General features: G+C 47.8%; 1 protein-coding gene across 5 annotated transcripts in view; it reads left to right on the top strand.

The window, feature by feature from the left end:
• Positions 1-2,585: 2,585 nt before the first annotated feature.
• NF2 (neurofibromin 2) overlaps positions 2,586-16,969 on the top strand; it is a 117,543-nt gene continuing 103,159 nt past the window's right edge. For 3 of the 5 annotated variants that reach the window (XM_036753693.1, XM_036753699.1, XM_036753708.1), the window contains exon 1: positions 2,597-2,757. In XM_036753693.1, coding sequence (XP_036609588.1) covers positions 2,644-2,757 — 114 coding nt within the window. In that variant the 5' untranslated portion in view covers positions 2,597-2,643. Of the gene's footprint in view, positions 2,758-16,969 lie in introns of all 5 variants that reach the window. The other 2 variants (XM_036753715.1, XM_036753722.1) reach the window with 2 other exon arrangements.

Here is a 16,969-nt window from a genome sequence, read left to right as displayed (position 1 = left end):
GCTGTGTGATCCTGGACAAGTCACTTCACCCTGTTTGCCTCAGTTTCCTCATCTGTCAAATGAGCTGGAGAAGGAGAAGGTAAACGCCGCTGGAACTTTTTGAGCGGGGTACTTACCTGGTCAGGTCTGTGCTTTGGGACGGGCTGGAGCTGGAGTGGGGGGGGGCGGGAGACCATGGTGCTAGAAAGCTGGAGGCAGACAAACAACCTCATTCTTTCAGGTGGATACTCATGCTTACGATGCATTCCCCGGTAAAGGACAACTCACATTCTATAGTTTGGGTCTAACAAGGATCTCTCGCCTCACAAGTCCGTGAAGTAAACCAGGGCTGTCCAACCTTAGGTTAGGGCTGCACTAAAATAAAATAGTTATTCGAGGGCTGCACCCAGAATAGAAAATACAGTAGGCTGATAGAACGTGGGGGAACGCGTGTCATCGCGTGTCATCATCGATAAGACAGGCCAAGGCGTGAAGCGTGAAAGCAAACACAGAACAGCAAAGCCACAATAGGACAGTACAAAGGTAGGTACACGCTGACTAGTCTGCGTAGCACAGAAGGAATGCATCCCACAGATGGATTGAATATTCCCACGAAACACTGCTTAAAAACACCAAAGAAAATTAACATCGAGGAGATTATTTATTAGCGATAGAGTTAAAAAATCTAATACATATTCTGTGTAAATTATTACTTTATTTTTTTGCTTATGAAAATTAAAACCCGCAGACTGGCCGCAGAAAATCGCACTGGGGGCTCCGTGGAGCCTGCGGCAGGATTTGGACAGCCTCGAAGTAAATGATACAATGGCTCGCACCCCCATGTCACAGATGAGGAAACCGAGTTTCAAAAAGGGTAAAAGATTTGACCAGAGTCACATAGCCACTAAGAGCTAAACTCTAACTTAACGCAGCAGAAATTCATGAAGTCCATCCTACGTGCAAGGCGAGGGGCTGCGGTTTGTTGTCGTCCAGTCGGTCCAGCCGTGTCTGACTCTTCACAACCCCACTTGGGGTTTTCTTGCAAAGAGACTCCGGCTCATCTTACAGATGAGGAAACTGAGGCAAAACGGGGTTAAGTGACTTGCCCAGGGTCACACAACTAGTCAGTTTCCGAGGCCACATTTGAACTCCTGGAAGTCTTCCTAATTCCAGGATCTGCCCTCTGCGCACTCTGTTGCCACCTAGCTGCCGTGCTGGGATGCAAAGACACGACAATGAAGGGTCCGGGTCCTCAAGAAACAGTCCCTACCCTCGAGAAGTTTACATTCTATTGGGTGAACACAACATGTATACTCACAAGCACAATACAGAAGCGCTGGGCGAGGAACATTAAAGGGAGGAGGGGCAGGGAAGGCTTCTCGGGGGGCGTGGCACCCATGCTGACCTTCAGGTGGTTAGGCGGTGCTGTTGTTTGTGCTCAACCTCAAGTCATGAAGATCTGAATTCGAATCCTGCCTCAGTGACTGGATGCGTCTTCCTGGGCATGACATCACTTAACCTTTTCCACCCTTAGGTTTCCTTGTCTATAAAATGGGGAGCAGATGGGAAACACTTTGTAAACTTGCTACGTAAATATTCTTCCTCCTCCTCTTTCCTCTTCTTTCCTTGCCAGTAAGTTCAGACGCAAAGTAAGGATGCCCATTGTCGCTACGACCTGCAAAATCTTAAAAATGCTAGCAGCAGCAGCAGCGGCGGCAGCAGTAGTAGTAATGGAGGTGCTGCTAGGTGGTGGCTGTGTTTTGGAAGGGAAACCCTGGCGGGAGAGAATGGAGGAGCGCATGGCTGCCACGGGGAACAGCCTGGGCAAAACCGGGAATGACGGAAGCCGAAACTCCTGAAGAACAGGATTTATCCGCTATGCCACGCCCCTCCGCATACCATGCAGTGACGTCACTGCTACGCCCCACCCCCCCACTTCGCTCGCCGAGCCGGCCCCTAATCAAACCTTGCTTTCTCCAGCTCTCCAGATGGAGGAGGAGGAACCCAGGGGAACAAAGGCCTCTAGAGCGACAGCCGTATCGGCCACTCAGTGCCCAGTCCGGCCTTACGCGCCGGTGAGACCCAACTTGCCACTGGCCGACCTTCTCCAAGGAGGCGGGACCGAGTAGCGAAGCCCCGCCCCCGCCGGGCTGGGGGCGGGAGAGGAGAGGTCGGACCAATCAGAGTGGCGCTCGGTTGCCCGCCAGTGCCTAAGGCTACGGGCCGAGGGCGCGCGCCGAGCGGACAGGGCCCGGGCCTGGGCGCCCGCGGGAGCGCGCGCACGTCCCCGTCCACTCGCTCGCGTGCCCGTTCGGCCGCGGTTCCTCCGAGGCGGGACCGAAGCGCCGGGAGCAGAACGTGGAGAAGCCTCCGTGCCTCCCGAGAACTTGAGCACCAGCCTCCGGCCGCCGCCCACCGCGGAGGGGGCCCGTCCCCGCCGCCCGGGCCCCGCAGGGTGGGCGGCCGGCTTGGGCCCAGGGTCCGGGGTCCGGGGCCCGGGGCCCCGAGGCCCGAGGCCGCGCGGCTTCGCGCAGGCGCCATGAGGCCCCCCGGGTCCGCGCAGGCGCCCTGGCGGCCCTGAGGCCTGGGCGGCCTGTGGGCTGAGCCGGGCCGGGCCAGGGGTGGGGGGGGTGTCCCGAGCCGGGCCGGGGCCGGGGCCTCGCCATGGCCGGGGCCATCGCTTCACGCATGAGTTTCAGCTCCCTCAAGAGGAAGCAGCCCAAGACGTTCACCGTGCGCATTGTCACTATGGACGCGGAGATGGAGTTCAACTGCGAGGTAATCCGTTCCTCTGCAAGCACTGATTGAGCGCCAGTGTGTACACTGCCAGAAAGAGCCCCGCCCGCCAGGGGGCGGGACGTGGGGGCGCGGGCCACGTGTCCCCGGAGCAGAAGCCCTCCGCGGCTGGGGGCTGGGCGGTCCAGACCCCTCCAGTCCCCGCCCGAAGCCAGGCTGGGCGGTCCTGGGCTGCCTAGCACCCACTGTGTGCCTAGGCTGGGGGGAGGGGGAACCTAGGGACTAGGTGGCCGTTGTTTTGTTCTGGACCATCCCGGATCGATCCGTGGATCGAGAAGGCGATCCCTGGATCTATAAGGCAGAGAGGGGCGCCTCTGCTTCCCTGCCCCAGGCAGGACTTGCAGCCTGGCCCTGTGGACTTCGGGACAGGCCGGCTTCCTGTCCACCGGCCACCTCTGCTGATTCTTCGTGCGAGCTCAGCGTCCGGTGTGACCTGCCCTGTTGGCAAATGGGACACGTCCCTGGAGCCCCAGTGTGCGAAGTGCCCGCCCCCCTGAGCGTCCCAACTCAGGTGGTTAATTTTAGCAAAGACACACCCAGACCCCTATGCCACATGAGTGTAGATGTGGATGTCTCTATTTACACACACATATAAGGATACATAGGTGTGCCTAGACCCACCTAAGTCTAGATGTGTATCTAAGTATATATGCACGCATAAGCCTGTATATGTATACACACTTGTAAGTATAGACGTGCATCCAAGTATAGATGTGTGTGTTTATCATACACACATGTAAGGACACATTATACATAGGCATGTGTATATCCACCTAAGTCTAGATGTGTATCTAGGTATATATGCACACATAAGCACGTATATGTATGTATGCATACACACATGTAAGTATAGTTGTGTATCTTAGTACACATGTGTATTGCATATGTATATCTGCACCCGTGTAAATGTACATGTACATTGGTATATATGCACAATGTAAGTATATATCATTATGCACAAGTATCTATCTACATATATATAATATAAACATGTATACATAAGTATATAAATATATGTACATGTATGTGTAAGTATGTTGTAACTGTTGAGTCGTTTCAGCAATGTGCAACTCTTCATGACCCCATTTGGGGTTTTTCTGGCAGAGATACTAGGGGGATTTGCCATTTCCTTCTCCAGCTCATTTTACAGATGAGGAAACTGAGGCAAACGGTGACTTGCCCAGGGTCACACGGCTAGTAAGTGTCTGAGGTCGGATTTGAACTCATGGAGATGAGTCTTCTCCATTCAGCCCTGGTGCTCTATGCACTGTGCAACTTAGCTGCCCACGTATAAGGATCTAAGCATGTATACGTATACATGCAAATGTGTGTAAACCGATGTGCAACTGTGTGTACGTATGTATATATAGACTGTGATTGCGTCTGTGTATGTGCACCCTGGTGTGTAGCAGGCAGCCCTGTGGGATGGAAAGAGCACTGGATTCAGGCCTCCGATGTCTTGCTTCCCTGGATCACTAAACGTCACCCAGCCTCCTGGAGCCAACATTCATTTCATGAGAGATACACAGATAAGGAAATGTGAAGTATTTGGAGACTTGGCTAGAACTTCAGTGACGTCCAGACTCACCCATACATGACAAACAGCCACACTGTAGCATCCCTGGCAAGTGGCCAGGCCCCCCTCTGCTTGAGGCCCCCCCTAGGACAGGGACCCTCATGCTTCCCTAGGGGAAAGAGAGCTGGGCTGTAGTGAAGAGAGCCCTGGATGGGGGGCAGAGACCTGCCTCTGCCTCTGCTGCTTGTTACTTGTGTGACTCGGTGCTTGGCCCTTCTGGGCCTTGGTTTCCACCTCTGTAAAGAGAGAGGCAGGTGAGAGGGCAGGTTGGTCCGTTCTGGGCCCTGCTGGTTGCCCAGAGAGTGCATGGAGTGAAGCATCCAAAAAGGTCTGGTTATCCAGCACCAGGAGGCCCTGCCTGGGGTGAGGAAGGGGGTATTTCGCTAGCTCAGCCAGGGTAGCTTGGCGGGGAGAGCATGTAATAATGACAGCCTTGGGGAGCTTTTAGGTCAGTGAAGGGCCTTGCACACACCCTCCTGGGCTGATCGGGTCATCCTCACTTTGTGCTGTTCGGCCAGGTGACTGCAGGGTCAGGCAGGGCTGGAGTCCATGTGTTTGGGCCATATTGCCTCCTGATACCTCCAGCTAGAGGCCACCTAGTCCAACCCCCTCACTTTACAGTAAGCGAAGTGGCTTGTCCATAGTCACAGAGCTCGTTAGTGTCAGAACGGGGCTGGAACCCAGGCCTTCTGATTTCTAAATTCAGGGCTCCTTCTACCGTGCCATACTGCTCTGTGGAGCTGGAAGAGGCCTTCGTGGTGATCTGGTCCAAGCCCTTCCTTTTACACATGAGGAAACTGAAGTTGAGAAACAGGGTTAAGTGACTTGCCTCGGGTTGAACAGCTAGTAAATGTATGAGGCTGGCTTTGAATTAAGGTCTTTCTCCCTCCAGAGCCAGCACTATCCACTGGGTCCCCTAGCTGCCACCTAAGAATGATAATGCCACCTACCTAGCACCAGGTTGTTGTGAAGATTAAATGAGATAATCTTTGTAAACAGTTCTTAGCACAATGCTTGGCACATGGTGCAGTATAAATGTTAGCAATTATTCTAGTTAGCATTATGTAGTAATTTTTTTGGTAGGGTGTGAAAGACGATTGTTTGGTTCCAACTTAGAAATAGAGAATCACCTTTAATGAAGTGGATCTAATGCCCTGGACCCAGTAGTCTTTGCAAAGGCCAAGGGAAAAGGCCATGCACTTTAGAAGAGTCCACATCTTGTGTGATCTTCAGTGCCTCATTATGATCATGGGAAGGTACAGTTTTTCCATAGGTGAATTCTGAATTTGAAAGCTCCTGTTAATAGGTTTAGTCATTACTATGTCCTGGGAGAAGCTGGCAGTCCAGTCAGCCCACATTTATTGGCACTGTGCCAAGCACGGGGGATGCAAAGAAAGGCCAAAGACAGGCCCTGCTGTCAAAGGGCTCCCAGTCTAATGGGAGAGACAACATGCAGACAACTATGGACAGACCAGCCATAGACAAGGAAAATTGGAGCTAATACCCTGAGGGCAGACAGCAGCCCTGAAGGCCTTCCAGAAAGGCTTCTTAGAGAGGATGAGATCTGAGCTGGGAGGCCAAGAACAGAGAGGAGGAGGGAGAGCATTCTGGGAATGGGAGGCAGCCAGTGAAATGTTTGGCTTTGGGAGCTAGAGCATTGTGGGGAGGAATACCAAGGAGGCTGGGGGCCCTTCGTAGTTGAGTACCTGTTGGAGGGCTCTAGGAAGGGACCAAATGTGGAGGGCTCCAAATGCCAAAGAGAGCACTTCGTTTTTGGTCCCGGAGGCGGTAGGGAGCCACTGGGGTGTAGTGGGGGGGGGGTGACATGGTGGCATCTGTGCTTTAGGAAGGTCACTCTGGTGTCTGAATGGAGGATGAATTTGGAGGGGAGAGAGACCGATAGCAGGCAGATCCCCAGCAGCTGTATCCAGGCTGGCAGTATCTCGGGAGGGAATTCTCCTTTGCAGTTTTAGGTATACCATTCCTATCTTGGAGATGGGATGCCAGACAGATCTAAAATGGTGTCATGCACCTCACTTGTCAGAAATTATATAAGTGAAGTATTTGGGGGGAAAATCAAACTCCTTGAAGGCAGCGTCTGGTCTTTGTCTCTGACAGTCGGCTAACGTGGCACTTTCCATGTAGCAGTCACTTAATGTATGTTTGTTCATTGATCATAATCATAATGAAAACTCAATTTTAAAAACATGGTGAGAGGTTTTAGCCTAAAGTTGGACTGAGATAAAGGGAAGAGGGGGGATTTCAAATTCAGCTTTTGCTTTCTTCCTTCTCCATTCAGCCCACAGACCTCCCTGGCTTCCTTAAAGGCCCAACTAAAATCTCTTCTTCTACAGGAAGCCTTCCCCAACCCCTCTGAATTCTAGGGCCTTCCTCAGTTAGTTATTTCCCGTTTGTCCTCTATATGGCTTGCTTTGTATGTGTGCGTTTGCACGTTGTCTCCCCCATTAGATTGTAAGCTCAACTGTCTTTTGCCTTTTTTTGTGTCCTCAGTGCTTTGCTCTGTGCCTGGAACTCACTAGGCACTTAATATATGTTGATTGATTGATTGGAGGTAACCATGGCTTCTCCACCTTGTTCATTAGGTACGAGCCGATGATGGATTGGCTGTATGTCTGCCTGTCTCCTGAGGCCCAGCCTAGCTAAGACAGGCCGGCAGATTTGGCCCTATGGACACTGGAACACCATTTACTTGGAGTGGTAAACAGGGTTGCAGCCTCCTTCAGTGAAACCACCTTCACTCCTTGAAGGATTTGACCTTTGTCCTTGTGCTCTCCCTCAAGTATAGTTGACACCTGAAGGTGGAAAGAAAATATCATCCATTATAGAAAGAGACATAGTAGAGATATTAGGAAGGACCAAGAAGGGCCATTCCCATTGACTGGCAAATCACATGCAGCACCTGGTTTCTCAGAGTGATCCCAGATTTGGGGATTTGGGGATTTGAGGCAGAAGAAATCCAGCAAGGATGGCAAGGCGACACAAAACTGTCGTGTGTGAAGAAACTTGATAATTGTGTTCAGATATTAAATGATTGTCTTGTGGAAGCCTCCAGAATGCAGAATAAAAGAGGCACATAAAGGAAGCCCATTGTGATTCAGTTCCAGTATCCTTAGAAAGGCAGGAATGGGCTGTTTGCAGAGATAATGATTTCCTTGTCCATGGGGAGGAATCTGCTTGTAGGGGTTATTATGGAGGACCTTCATGGCCCATGTCTAAGTTGGACTGAATGGCTTCCAAGGTCTTTTGCAATTTTTTTGTTCTATGAGCAGAATGTTCTTTAAACAATTTGTTTTAGAGTAGTAGATTTCATTGAGTCCAAGATTCTTAAGCTGGCATCTGTAGGTAGATTTCTAGGGATCCATGAACTTGGCCAGGAGGATTACACCTTTATTTCAATAGAATGGGTTTCCTTTGTAATCCTGTGTATTGTATTTGATGCATTTGAAAACAGGATTCTGAGAAGGGTCTGCCAAAGAGTTCTGAAACTAAAAATGATTAAGAGCTCATGAATTAGACAGACAGTGAGTTTCTGTGATTTGACAAGTTGTTTCATCCTGAGATTTCTAGTGGAAATATGTTTGTAAAGTGCTGTTGAATGTCAGTTTGAAAGCAGCTGAGTGATGTGTGATAACAGAGTGTGCTCCGAACTTGAGGGACTTTTTGCTTGTTCGGCATTACCAGAACAAGGGGTAAGTCAGTGCCATCTTTGGCAGATGGCCTTTGGGCGAGAGGAATTCTCAGCTAGGTGAGATTAAGTTGAGGTGGCTTTCCAAGAAGGATTAGATTTCACGATGTGGATAGTATGTGATTCAGATGACTCGAAGCTAACAAGTTCATACTTTTACTGAAGAGAATTAGGGCCCAGCTCTTCCACCTTCCCCAGCCTCTTCTTGTTCCTTGAGTCACTTTGCACATTTAGCCTGCTGCTTTGGAGAAATTTTATGTTTGAAAGAGTTGTTATTTTGGTTTTAGTCATTTTGAGAAATAAGGTGCTGCCCATGATTTTGCCAGTAAATGGGAATGGCCCTTCTTCAGAGTTTTTCCCTAATAATTAATCAAGAAAGAGCCCACTTTTGAGAATTCTCCAAATTGAGCTTTAAGAGATTCCCAAACTACTTGTTCTGTTGCAGACAAACGCCTGCTTTGGCACTTTGGGTGGGCCTTCCATCCCAGAGCAGAGGCAATCAAACCTAGAGCTGCAGATCACACCTGCACATGAGACATTTTGTAAATGGGAAGAATCATCCATGACTCCAGGAGCACCGAGTGTTAATAAGTAACTTAAGTTAAAGTTTAAGTGCCTGGTTCAAGAGGGCATAGCTAATAAGTGGCAAAACCAGGATTTGAACCTGGACCTTCCAAATCTCATATTCTTTCTGGTACAAAATTCTGGTGTTTTCAATGAGGAGTTTAACTGCAAAATTCTGAAAACTTTTGTGGAACTCTTGTGGACTACCTTCCCAGAGGGCAGTGATTTTCTTTGGAATTGCTTTGTTCTAAGTTCCAGTGGATGCACACTGCACCGCCCCCCCCCCCCAGGTGGCCTGCACATCTTTGGCTGGGCTTTAGGCTTTAGCTGAGAAGGAAGGGAAATAGATCTGGGGAAAGGAAGATGCGTATGGTATAGAGGTGGGCATCGGCAGTACTTGTCTTAATACTCCCTGGCACCTCCCTGCTGTGCCCTACCCCTTTTCAGTCACCCCGAATTTATTAAGCACTTACCATGTGCCTGGCGCTGTGCTAACCTGGGAGGCTGCAGAGAAAGGCAAAAGCAGCCTCTGCCCTCGTAGTGGTAGAGATGTGGATGGCACACAGGTGTATTCCAAGTGAGTGGAATGTGAGCTCAGACGAGGAGGCCCTGGTAGACTACGGAGGGCCTCAAGCCTTGGTCCTCTTCAGCCTCTCAGAGTGGCTTTGATCCTGGGGTTAGAGATTTAGTCTAGAAGGGTCACTAGGAGTCATCCAGCCCGACCCCCCATTTTACAGATGATGAACACGGTGCCCTGAAAAGTGGTAGGACTTGCCCAGGGCCACACAGCCAGGATTGGAATCCTGGTCTTCCTCTCCGAAATGGACATTGTTGTAATTTCTGATTCATACATGGAGTGAAGAAGGACTCAGGGTTCCCAAGTTAGTCGGAGCTCCTAGGAGTGGCCTCCTGTGACATGATTGTAGAATCTTTCCTCTTGCCAAGGCCCAAAGGCCAGGAGATCCTCTAAGCACAGGTCTGGTTGTATGCCTTATGTGCCTTCCTGATCTTGCCTTTGCTTCTTTGTTGGTATTGGTGCTGGCCTCAGTGTGTGTACGTGTGTGTGTGTGTGTGTGTGTGTGTGTGTGTGTGTGTGTGTGTTGGAGGGAGGACTTGGTGGGCTGCCTTTGTTGTGGAGGTGTCAGTTGCTGTGCTGGCCCAGTTTAGGGGATGGATGCCACCCTTTTCATGCTGCTCCTGCCTTCCCCTCTGCTCCCTGAAGCTCCTCTCATTAAGCCATTTGGTGAGGCCTTCCTGTAAGTTTGCCAAGCTAAAGCGTCTACTGCTTTTGGCATGGACCGGTTCGTTTGGTTCTGTGAAGCCTTGTATGTCCTAGTAGTGGGCCCCAATGAACACAGACAGAAACACGGAGGAAAGGATAAGTACTGATGGAGAGAACATTTATTAAGTGGGTGAAGATGAGTCACGTCCAGTCAGATAGTTTGGAGGATTCTAAATGCCAGACATAGCAGTTGGTATTTAATTCTAGAGGAAGTAAGGAGCTGGTGGGTTTGGGGAATGATATGGTTAGACTTGAGCTGGAGGAAAATCACTTTAGCATCAGTGTGTGTGGGGGGAGACACTGGAGGCAGAGAGCAGTGGGAAGGCTGTGCAACCATCCAGGTGACAGGTGATCGTGGCACTTTAGAGCTTGATTCTGGAGGTCTTTATTGACGACATTCTATTTGCCAGTTTTGGTGAGAGTCACGCTCAGCTTTCTGTGACTGGCAGCCAGCCCCTGTTCTGTTGGTTGTGTATGCCCTGTGCTTCAGGAATCCAAGGGGATTATTCCCTTCCACAACACAGATTGCAACCCTTCTGTCGAAATAGAGAACAATGTGAGCACTGCTAGAGCTGGAATACTAATCGCTCTGGGGCCTGCAGTGCGCACGTCAGGATCTAAAGAGCAGCTCTAATTTTTAAAACATTTTTATTGATATTTTCGGTTATTCTCATACATTCATTTGTGAATATGTCCTTCTCTCCTTACCCAGTGAGCTTTCTCTTGTGATAGATACTTAAAAAAAAGAAAAATGTAGCATTTCAGCAAAACCAAGCACTATTATGGATTCTCTCAGATGGGATTTGCTGTGTTCCGTACTTGTATTCTCTCACCTTCGTAAACAGGATAATTTAAAGATGAGGAAGTTCTGTAATGCCTCCTCTTCTTTCTCTCCTTTCCCCTCTTCCCCTCTCATTTGTTTTAATTCAGGAAGAAGAATGAGGAAGTCACAGCAGAGGTCAGTCAGCATTAAGTGCCTGCTGTGTGCCAGGCTAAGCACTGAGGCTACAAGAAAGACAAAAACCCAGTTCCCAAGGAGCTCATTGTCTAATGGGGAGAGACAGCATGAGAACAACAAGCCCTCAATCTATCGATCTCTCTGTCCATCCATCCATCATCCATCTGTCTGTCCGTCTGTCCATCTGTCTTTTAGTCTATCTATCCATCCATCATCCATCTATCTGTTCATCCATCCATCCATCCATCCATCTCTCTACATGTCTGTCTATCCATCCATCCGTCTATCTGTCTGCGTGACCATCCATCCATTTATCCATTCATCCATCTATCTGTCCATCCACCCATCATCCATCTGTCTGTCCGTCTGTCCATCTGTCTTTTAGTCTATCTATCCATCTATCATCCATCTATCTGTTCACTTATCCATCCATCCCTCTATATGTCTGTCTATCCATCCATCCGTCTATATGTCTGCATGACTGTCCATCCATTTATCCATTCATCCATCTATCTATCTGTCCATCCACCCATCATCCATCTGTCCGTCCATCTGTCCATCTGTCTTTTAGTCTATCTATCCATCCATCATCCATCTATCTGTTCACTCATCCATCCATCCCTCTATATGTCTGTCTATCCATCCATCCGTCTATCTGTCTGCGTGACTATCCATCCATTTGTCCATTCATTCATCTATCTATCTGTCCATCTAGCAGTACACACACACACACACACACACACACACACACACACACACACACTAATTGAAGTAATAAGCAGAGGAAAGGCACCAGCATGAAGGGGGATTGGGAAAGGCTTCTGGTAGAAGGTGAGGTTTAGGTGAGCCTTGAAGGAAGCCAGGGAAGCCAGGAGTCAGAGGTGAGGGGAGAGAGAGAGCAGTGTGGGGGTTGGCAAATGAAAATGTCTGTGATTGGGGGATGGAGGAATGGCCAGGAGGGCAGAGTATGCGGAGGGGATTGACTGGGTCTAGGGCTCAGTCAGGTAAAAGAGAGAAATCAAGATTCAGGAGTGAGGGCAGTCCCTGGTTAGGAGTCCAGAGGGTCATGTTATGCAGAGGAATTGCATGAGCACCCAGAGCACATCCAAAGGAGCCTAGGCCAGAGTTTGTTTTCCCTTCATTCTCTTTTGTGTGGTCTAGATAGGAAATAGTCTTAACAGTCTGGGTCTGTGCAGGGAATGTGGCTGTAGCTGGTTCAGATGAATGGAGTATCAACTTTAGTCAATTAGTAAACATTTATTAGGCGCCTCCTGTGTGCCAGGCACTTTGCTAAGCACTGGTAGGGTCCTGATAGTCATTAATTCAGCAGACTATTGAATTCCTACTCTCCATGAATTCCTACCTACACAGTGTATTGGGCTAGGTGCCCTCAAGGGGATAGAAAGAGAAATGAAACACAGCCTGTCTTGCTCAGGAGCTTACAGCCTCATAGGAGTGGTAAGAGACATAGAGGTAAATATATACCACGTGTATAATACAATATATACTATGAGATCTTTGAATACCTCCCACAATCTGGCAGATAAGGAACTTCAGTGTTGCTTTAGGTAATGGGGAGCCCCTGCAGATTTTTGAACAATGAAGTAGTGGGATCAGGCCTGTGTATTAGATGAATTCGGCAGGAGTGGGTATGTAGATTGGTCAGAGGGGTAAAGAGATTAGATATGTGGGGGCCCTCCTATAGCCCTGGCACCAAGGGAAATGATGAGGCCTCACGTTGGGAACATGGGGAATAAGATGGAAAAAGGGCAGGATTACAGAATTTTCCAGTCCTTGAATTATCTTCCTTCCTTCTCTGGCCTTTCTCTCCAAAGAGTCTTTTCAACTTACCGGTTCATCTTAGTTCTTAGTGAGGGTCTGACCGATGTGGGATCTAACAAGAGGTTACCTCATCCTCTACTCTATGGTAAAAAAATTTAAAATTTTTATCTTTGGTTTTTGCATCACCTTCATTTCCAGATTCTAAGCAATGAATCATTCCTTGTAATAACTTTTTAAAGAGGGAGACAAAAAGCAATTCAGCAGAACTAGACTCACACATTAATTGAGTCTGGCCATATATAACATATATCACCCCCCACTCCCCACCCCTTTTTTGGAATTCCTCATGTTTGTTCCTTGTAGCCCAGTAATGAATATTCCCTCACATTCATGCTCTGTATTTGTCCAGCTGCTCCTCTGTCGATTGAGGTCTCCTTTATTTCTAGGTGTTTTCTGTGACAAAAAGAGCTCTTCTAAACATGTTGGGTCTGGGAGGACTTTGTGCCTTTGGTCTCCCTACCGTGTGGTGCTGAGCAGAGAGGTTCTGAGGCTCACACCTCGTGTAGGCCAATGTCCTTTTCTGATTTTTGGCTCTATCCATGGCTCACTGTCCCATGAGATTTCCTCCCCATCCTGACCGGTCTGCTCTGCAGACTTCTCTTTCCACCGTCCATTGTCTTGGTCTCCACTCGTCACACTTCACGTTCCACTTCAGCTTGTCACAGTTGTTTTGCATTCTGCTCCAGGAACATTTCTGGGGCATATTTATTTTTGGCTTCACAAGTTAAAAGCTTTTGAAGGTCTTTGTTTGAAGTGTTTTAGAAACTCGAGTTAAGTTTTCTTCGGCTTGCCTATCTTCTTAACCAGCTGGTCACTCAGCCTTTCTGGAGTATTGGGGGGAATGATGTGTTCCTCCCTTCTGTCTGTGCCTTGGCTAATTCCGATGACAAATTGTCATGTTCTAGAACATTGGTAGTGCTTAAGATTTATTAATAAGAAGATGATGTATTTCTTTTTCAGGGACAAATCTTGAATCCTTTCTCTCCAGCCTGAAGGCAGCAGATGCAGCATAGCCCACTCCAGGACCACTAGGCGGAGATGGAGCTCATCTTTTTCCCAGGGACTCAGATAGGCTTTTTTTCTCACTTTCAGTACTTTTTTTTCCTTAATAGTCACACACTTTAGACTTCAGTATTGGCTCCATAAGGATTTTGTGGGTGGTGGCTTGCCAGCTTTACCTTGGTTGTTTTGATAGTTGATGTAGTAGTAGAGAGAACATTGGGCCAGGAACCTGAAAAAAAGTCATCCAGGCCCCAGCTCCATCATCTAATGGCAGTGGGACCACAGCACTTTACAGATGAGCCTCAGTTTTCTCATCTCTGAAATGGAAGTCAAACTCCTGGCTTATGCCATAGGATTATTGTGAGTATCTAGAGTTGGAAGGGATCCAAGAAGTCCTCTAAGCCAACTTACACCTGACTGGGAATCCCCTCTGACATTTTTAACAGCTTTCTCTTGAGTTCCAGTGAAGAGGAATGCAGGGCCACTCATTCCACTTTTGCCTTCCTGAAACTAAATTAAGAGGTTCTAAAGAGGCAGACTCCTTACCTGTAGAGGTGAATCTTGACCCTGTGCCTGGAGATTGGCAAGAGGAAAGACCACTGAATGCTTGGAGCTCTTGTTGAAGAGGAGGGAGCCAGCGCTTGCTCTGAGGAGTAATAGTGCGGGTGCCGTGAGGTGAGAGATCGTCCAGTAAGGGTCAGAGGAGTGGAGGATGGTGAGTCCTTGCTGAGGGAAACTGAGGTAGGCATCTGTCTGGTGACTTGTGGCTTGCACAGGACACATGGACAAGCCTTGGGAAAATGAATGTGATCTGTTGAATTAGTTGAATTAGTGTGAATTAGTACAACCATTCTGGAAAGCTGTTTGAAATTATGCTGATGATGTGGTTAAAATGTCCATAACCTTTGGCCCAGATGGGCACACTAATTCACACTAATTCAATTCTACCAACAATGCATTAATGTGCTTGTCTTTCCACACTTCCTCTAACATCGACTATCCCCATCTCTTGTTATCTTTGCCAGATGTGAGGTGAAATCATAGGATTGTTTTGATTTAAATTTCTTTTATTATTCATTTATTATTAATTGATGAAAAAAGGCAGGCTTGGAGGGGGAATAGCATCTCTAGACCTCAAACTGTATTATAAAACATCAGTCAACAAAACCATTTGGTATTGGTTAAAAAATAGAAGAGTATAGATAATGGACAATCAGAAATAACGGAACTCAGTAGTCCAGTGTTTGAGAAATCCAGAAACATAAATTACTTAAGAAGAGACCATTGTTTGACAAAAATTACTAGGAAAGCTGGAAAGCAGTGTGTCAGGAATTAGACTTAGACCAGTAACTCCACAACAAATTGAAAATGGATATATGGCCTGAATATTAAAGAATTAGAAATAAATTCGAAGAGGCGATCATATGCCTTTTGTAGATGTGGGCAGAAGATGAATTCTTGACCAAAGAACGGGTAGAGGCAAAGATGGAAAATAAAATGGATAATTTTGATCATGTGAAATTGAAAAGCTTTTGCATCAACAAAATTAATGCACAGAAGGGAAGTGATTGACTGGGGAAAAAAAAGATGTGTGTATCAAATTTATTGGATAAGGGTTTGGTATCCAAGATATACAGGCAACTAAAAGAAATCTGTGAGACCAAAAATGGTTTCCCAGAAGTATGTGGCCAAAAGATATGGATGATACATTAAAATATAGAAATAACAGACCCAGTCCCGGAATGGGGAAGAGGGGAAGGAACAAGCATTTGTATGTACCTACTGTGTGCCAGGCACTGTGCTAAGTGCTTTATAAATATTGTTTCATTTGTACCATGGCCTAAAATCTTACAAATCTAATCCAAGGGGCTTCAAACAGAAGTGGGGTGGGGCTGCCTCTTTTTATTTACATTCCCTAGACTAGATACCATGGCGAGTAGCTACAGTGCGGGAAGAATATTGGCTGAGACATCCAAAGTAGATGGCGGACAAAAAAATCTAAGGATTGAATAATGAAACTAATGGTCTTAGATGTCTGTCCATGGATGTCCAGGACCTGGTAATGAGCCAGTTGAACTAGAGACCCTGATGTGATTGAAAAAGATGTGGGCATTTTAGGGGACTCTAAACTAAACATTAGTTAACTAGCAGCGTGGTCATGGAAAGCTGCAGTGATCCTAGGCGAGAGAGACGGAGGATTCTGAGGGAGGAGGGCCGTCGAGCCGTCGGATGAGTTTTACAGCCCAGGCTTTAGGAAGGACATGGATAATATCCCTTTCACGACAGCCGGGAGGCCGGTGCAGTTAGTCTCTTCATTGAAATTGTGGTTTAGCCCAAGTTCCTTCACCTCTCTGGGTTAATGTACATTCGTGATCAGCCTGGTATCTCAATGGTAGGTAAGCAGTGGCTTTAACGGGGGTGTCTGTGGTGAGGAAGGGAAGGTGAGCTCCTTGAAGGCCGCCCATGTTTCTTCTTTGTCTTTTGCTCCCTCTTCCCTGCCTAGGGCCTCTGGCCTCAAGAACACATGCCAGCTGCTCCTTGAATTGAATCCACTGTCTCCAGCAGGGCAGCCGGAAGGTCTGAGGCCCAGAGTCTGGGCCATTTTGAGGATTGGCTGGAGAGACACGGGACATTTATCTTAGAAAAAGAAGAGACTTGTTGGGGGGAGGGGCCGCATTCTGGTTTTCTTCGCATATTTGAAGGGCGGTCACATGGAAGAGGCTGGTTCTGCTTGTGCCACAGTACAGAACCAGGAGCTTCGGAGAAGCAAGCAGACTCAATGTTGGGAAAAACTTCCTACTGCTGAGAGCTTTCTAAAAGTGGACTAGATTGCCTGGGGAAATACTGGATTCCATTTCCTTGGAGGGCTTCAAAATTATCCCCCTTTTCCAACTTACGTGTATATTTCTGTTCTCTATCATCACCATCCTTTCAGTCAGCTTAGATAAGATGTATAGGTGGTGCAGAGAATAGAGCACTGGAGTCAGGGAAACTGGAGTTCAAATCCAGCCTCAGACACTTACTAGCTGTGTGACCCTGGACAGGTCACTTCACCTTGGCCTGCCTCAGTTTCCTCAGCTGTAAATGGGATAATAACAGCACCTCCCTCCTTGGATTGTAGTGAGGATCAAATGAGATCGTATTTGTAAAAAGTGCTTAGCTCAGTGCCTGGCACATAGTAGGTGCTGTATAAGTGCTTATCTCTTCCTCTATCCCCACCCCCTCACTCAGGTGGGTAATTTCTGGGATAGTCTCAGCTCTTCA

Source organism: Trichosurus vulpecula, chromosome 1 (genome assembly GCF_011100635.1).
Source record: "Trichosurus vulpecula isolate mTriVul1 chromosome 1, mTriVul1.pri, whole genome shotgun sequence".
In the NCBI taxonomy this organism is placed as follows: Eukaryota; Metazoa; Chordata; class Mammalia; order Diprotodontia; family Phalangeridae; genus Trichosurus; species Trichosurus vulpecula.
The sequence above is the reverse complement of the archived record's forward strand: the minus strand, read 5'-3'. Positions and strand labels throughout refer to the sequence as shown.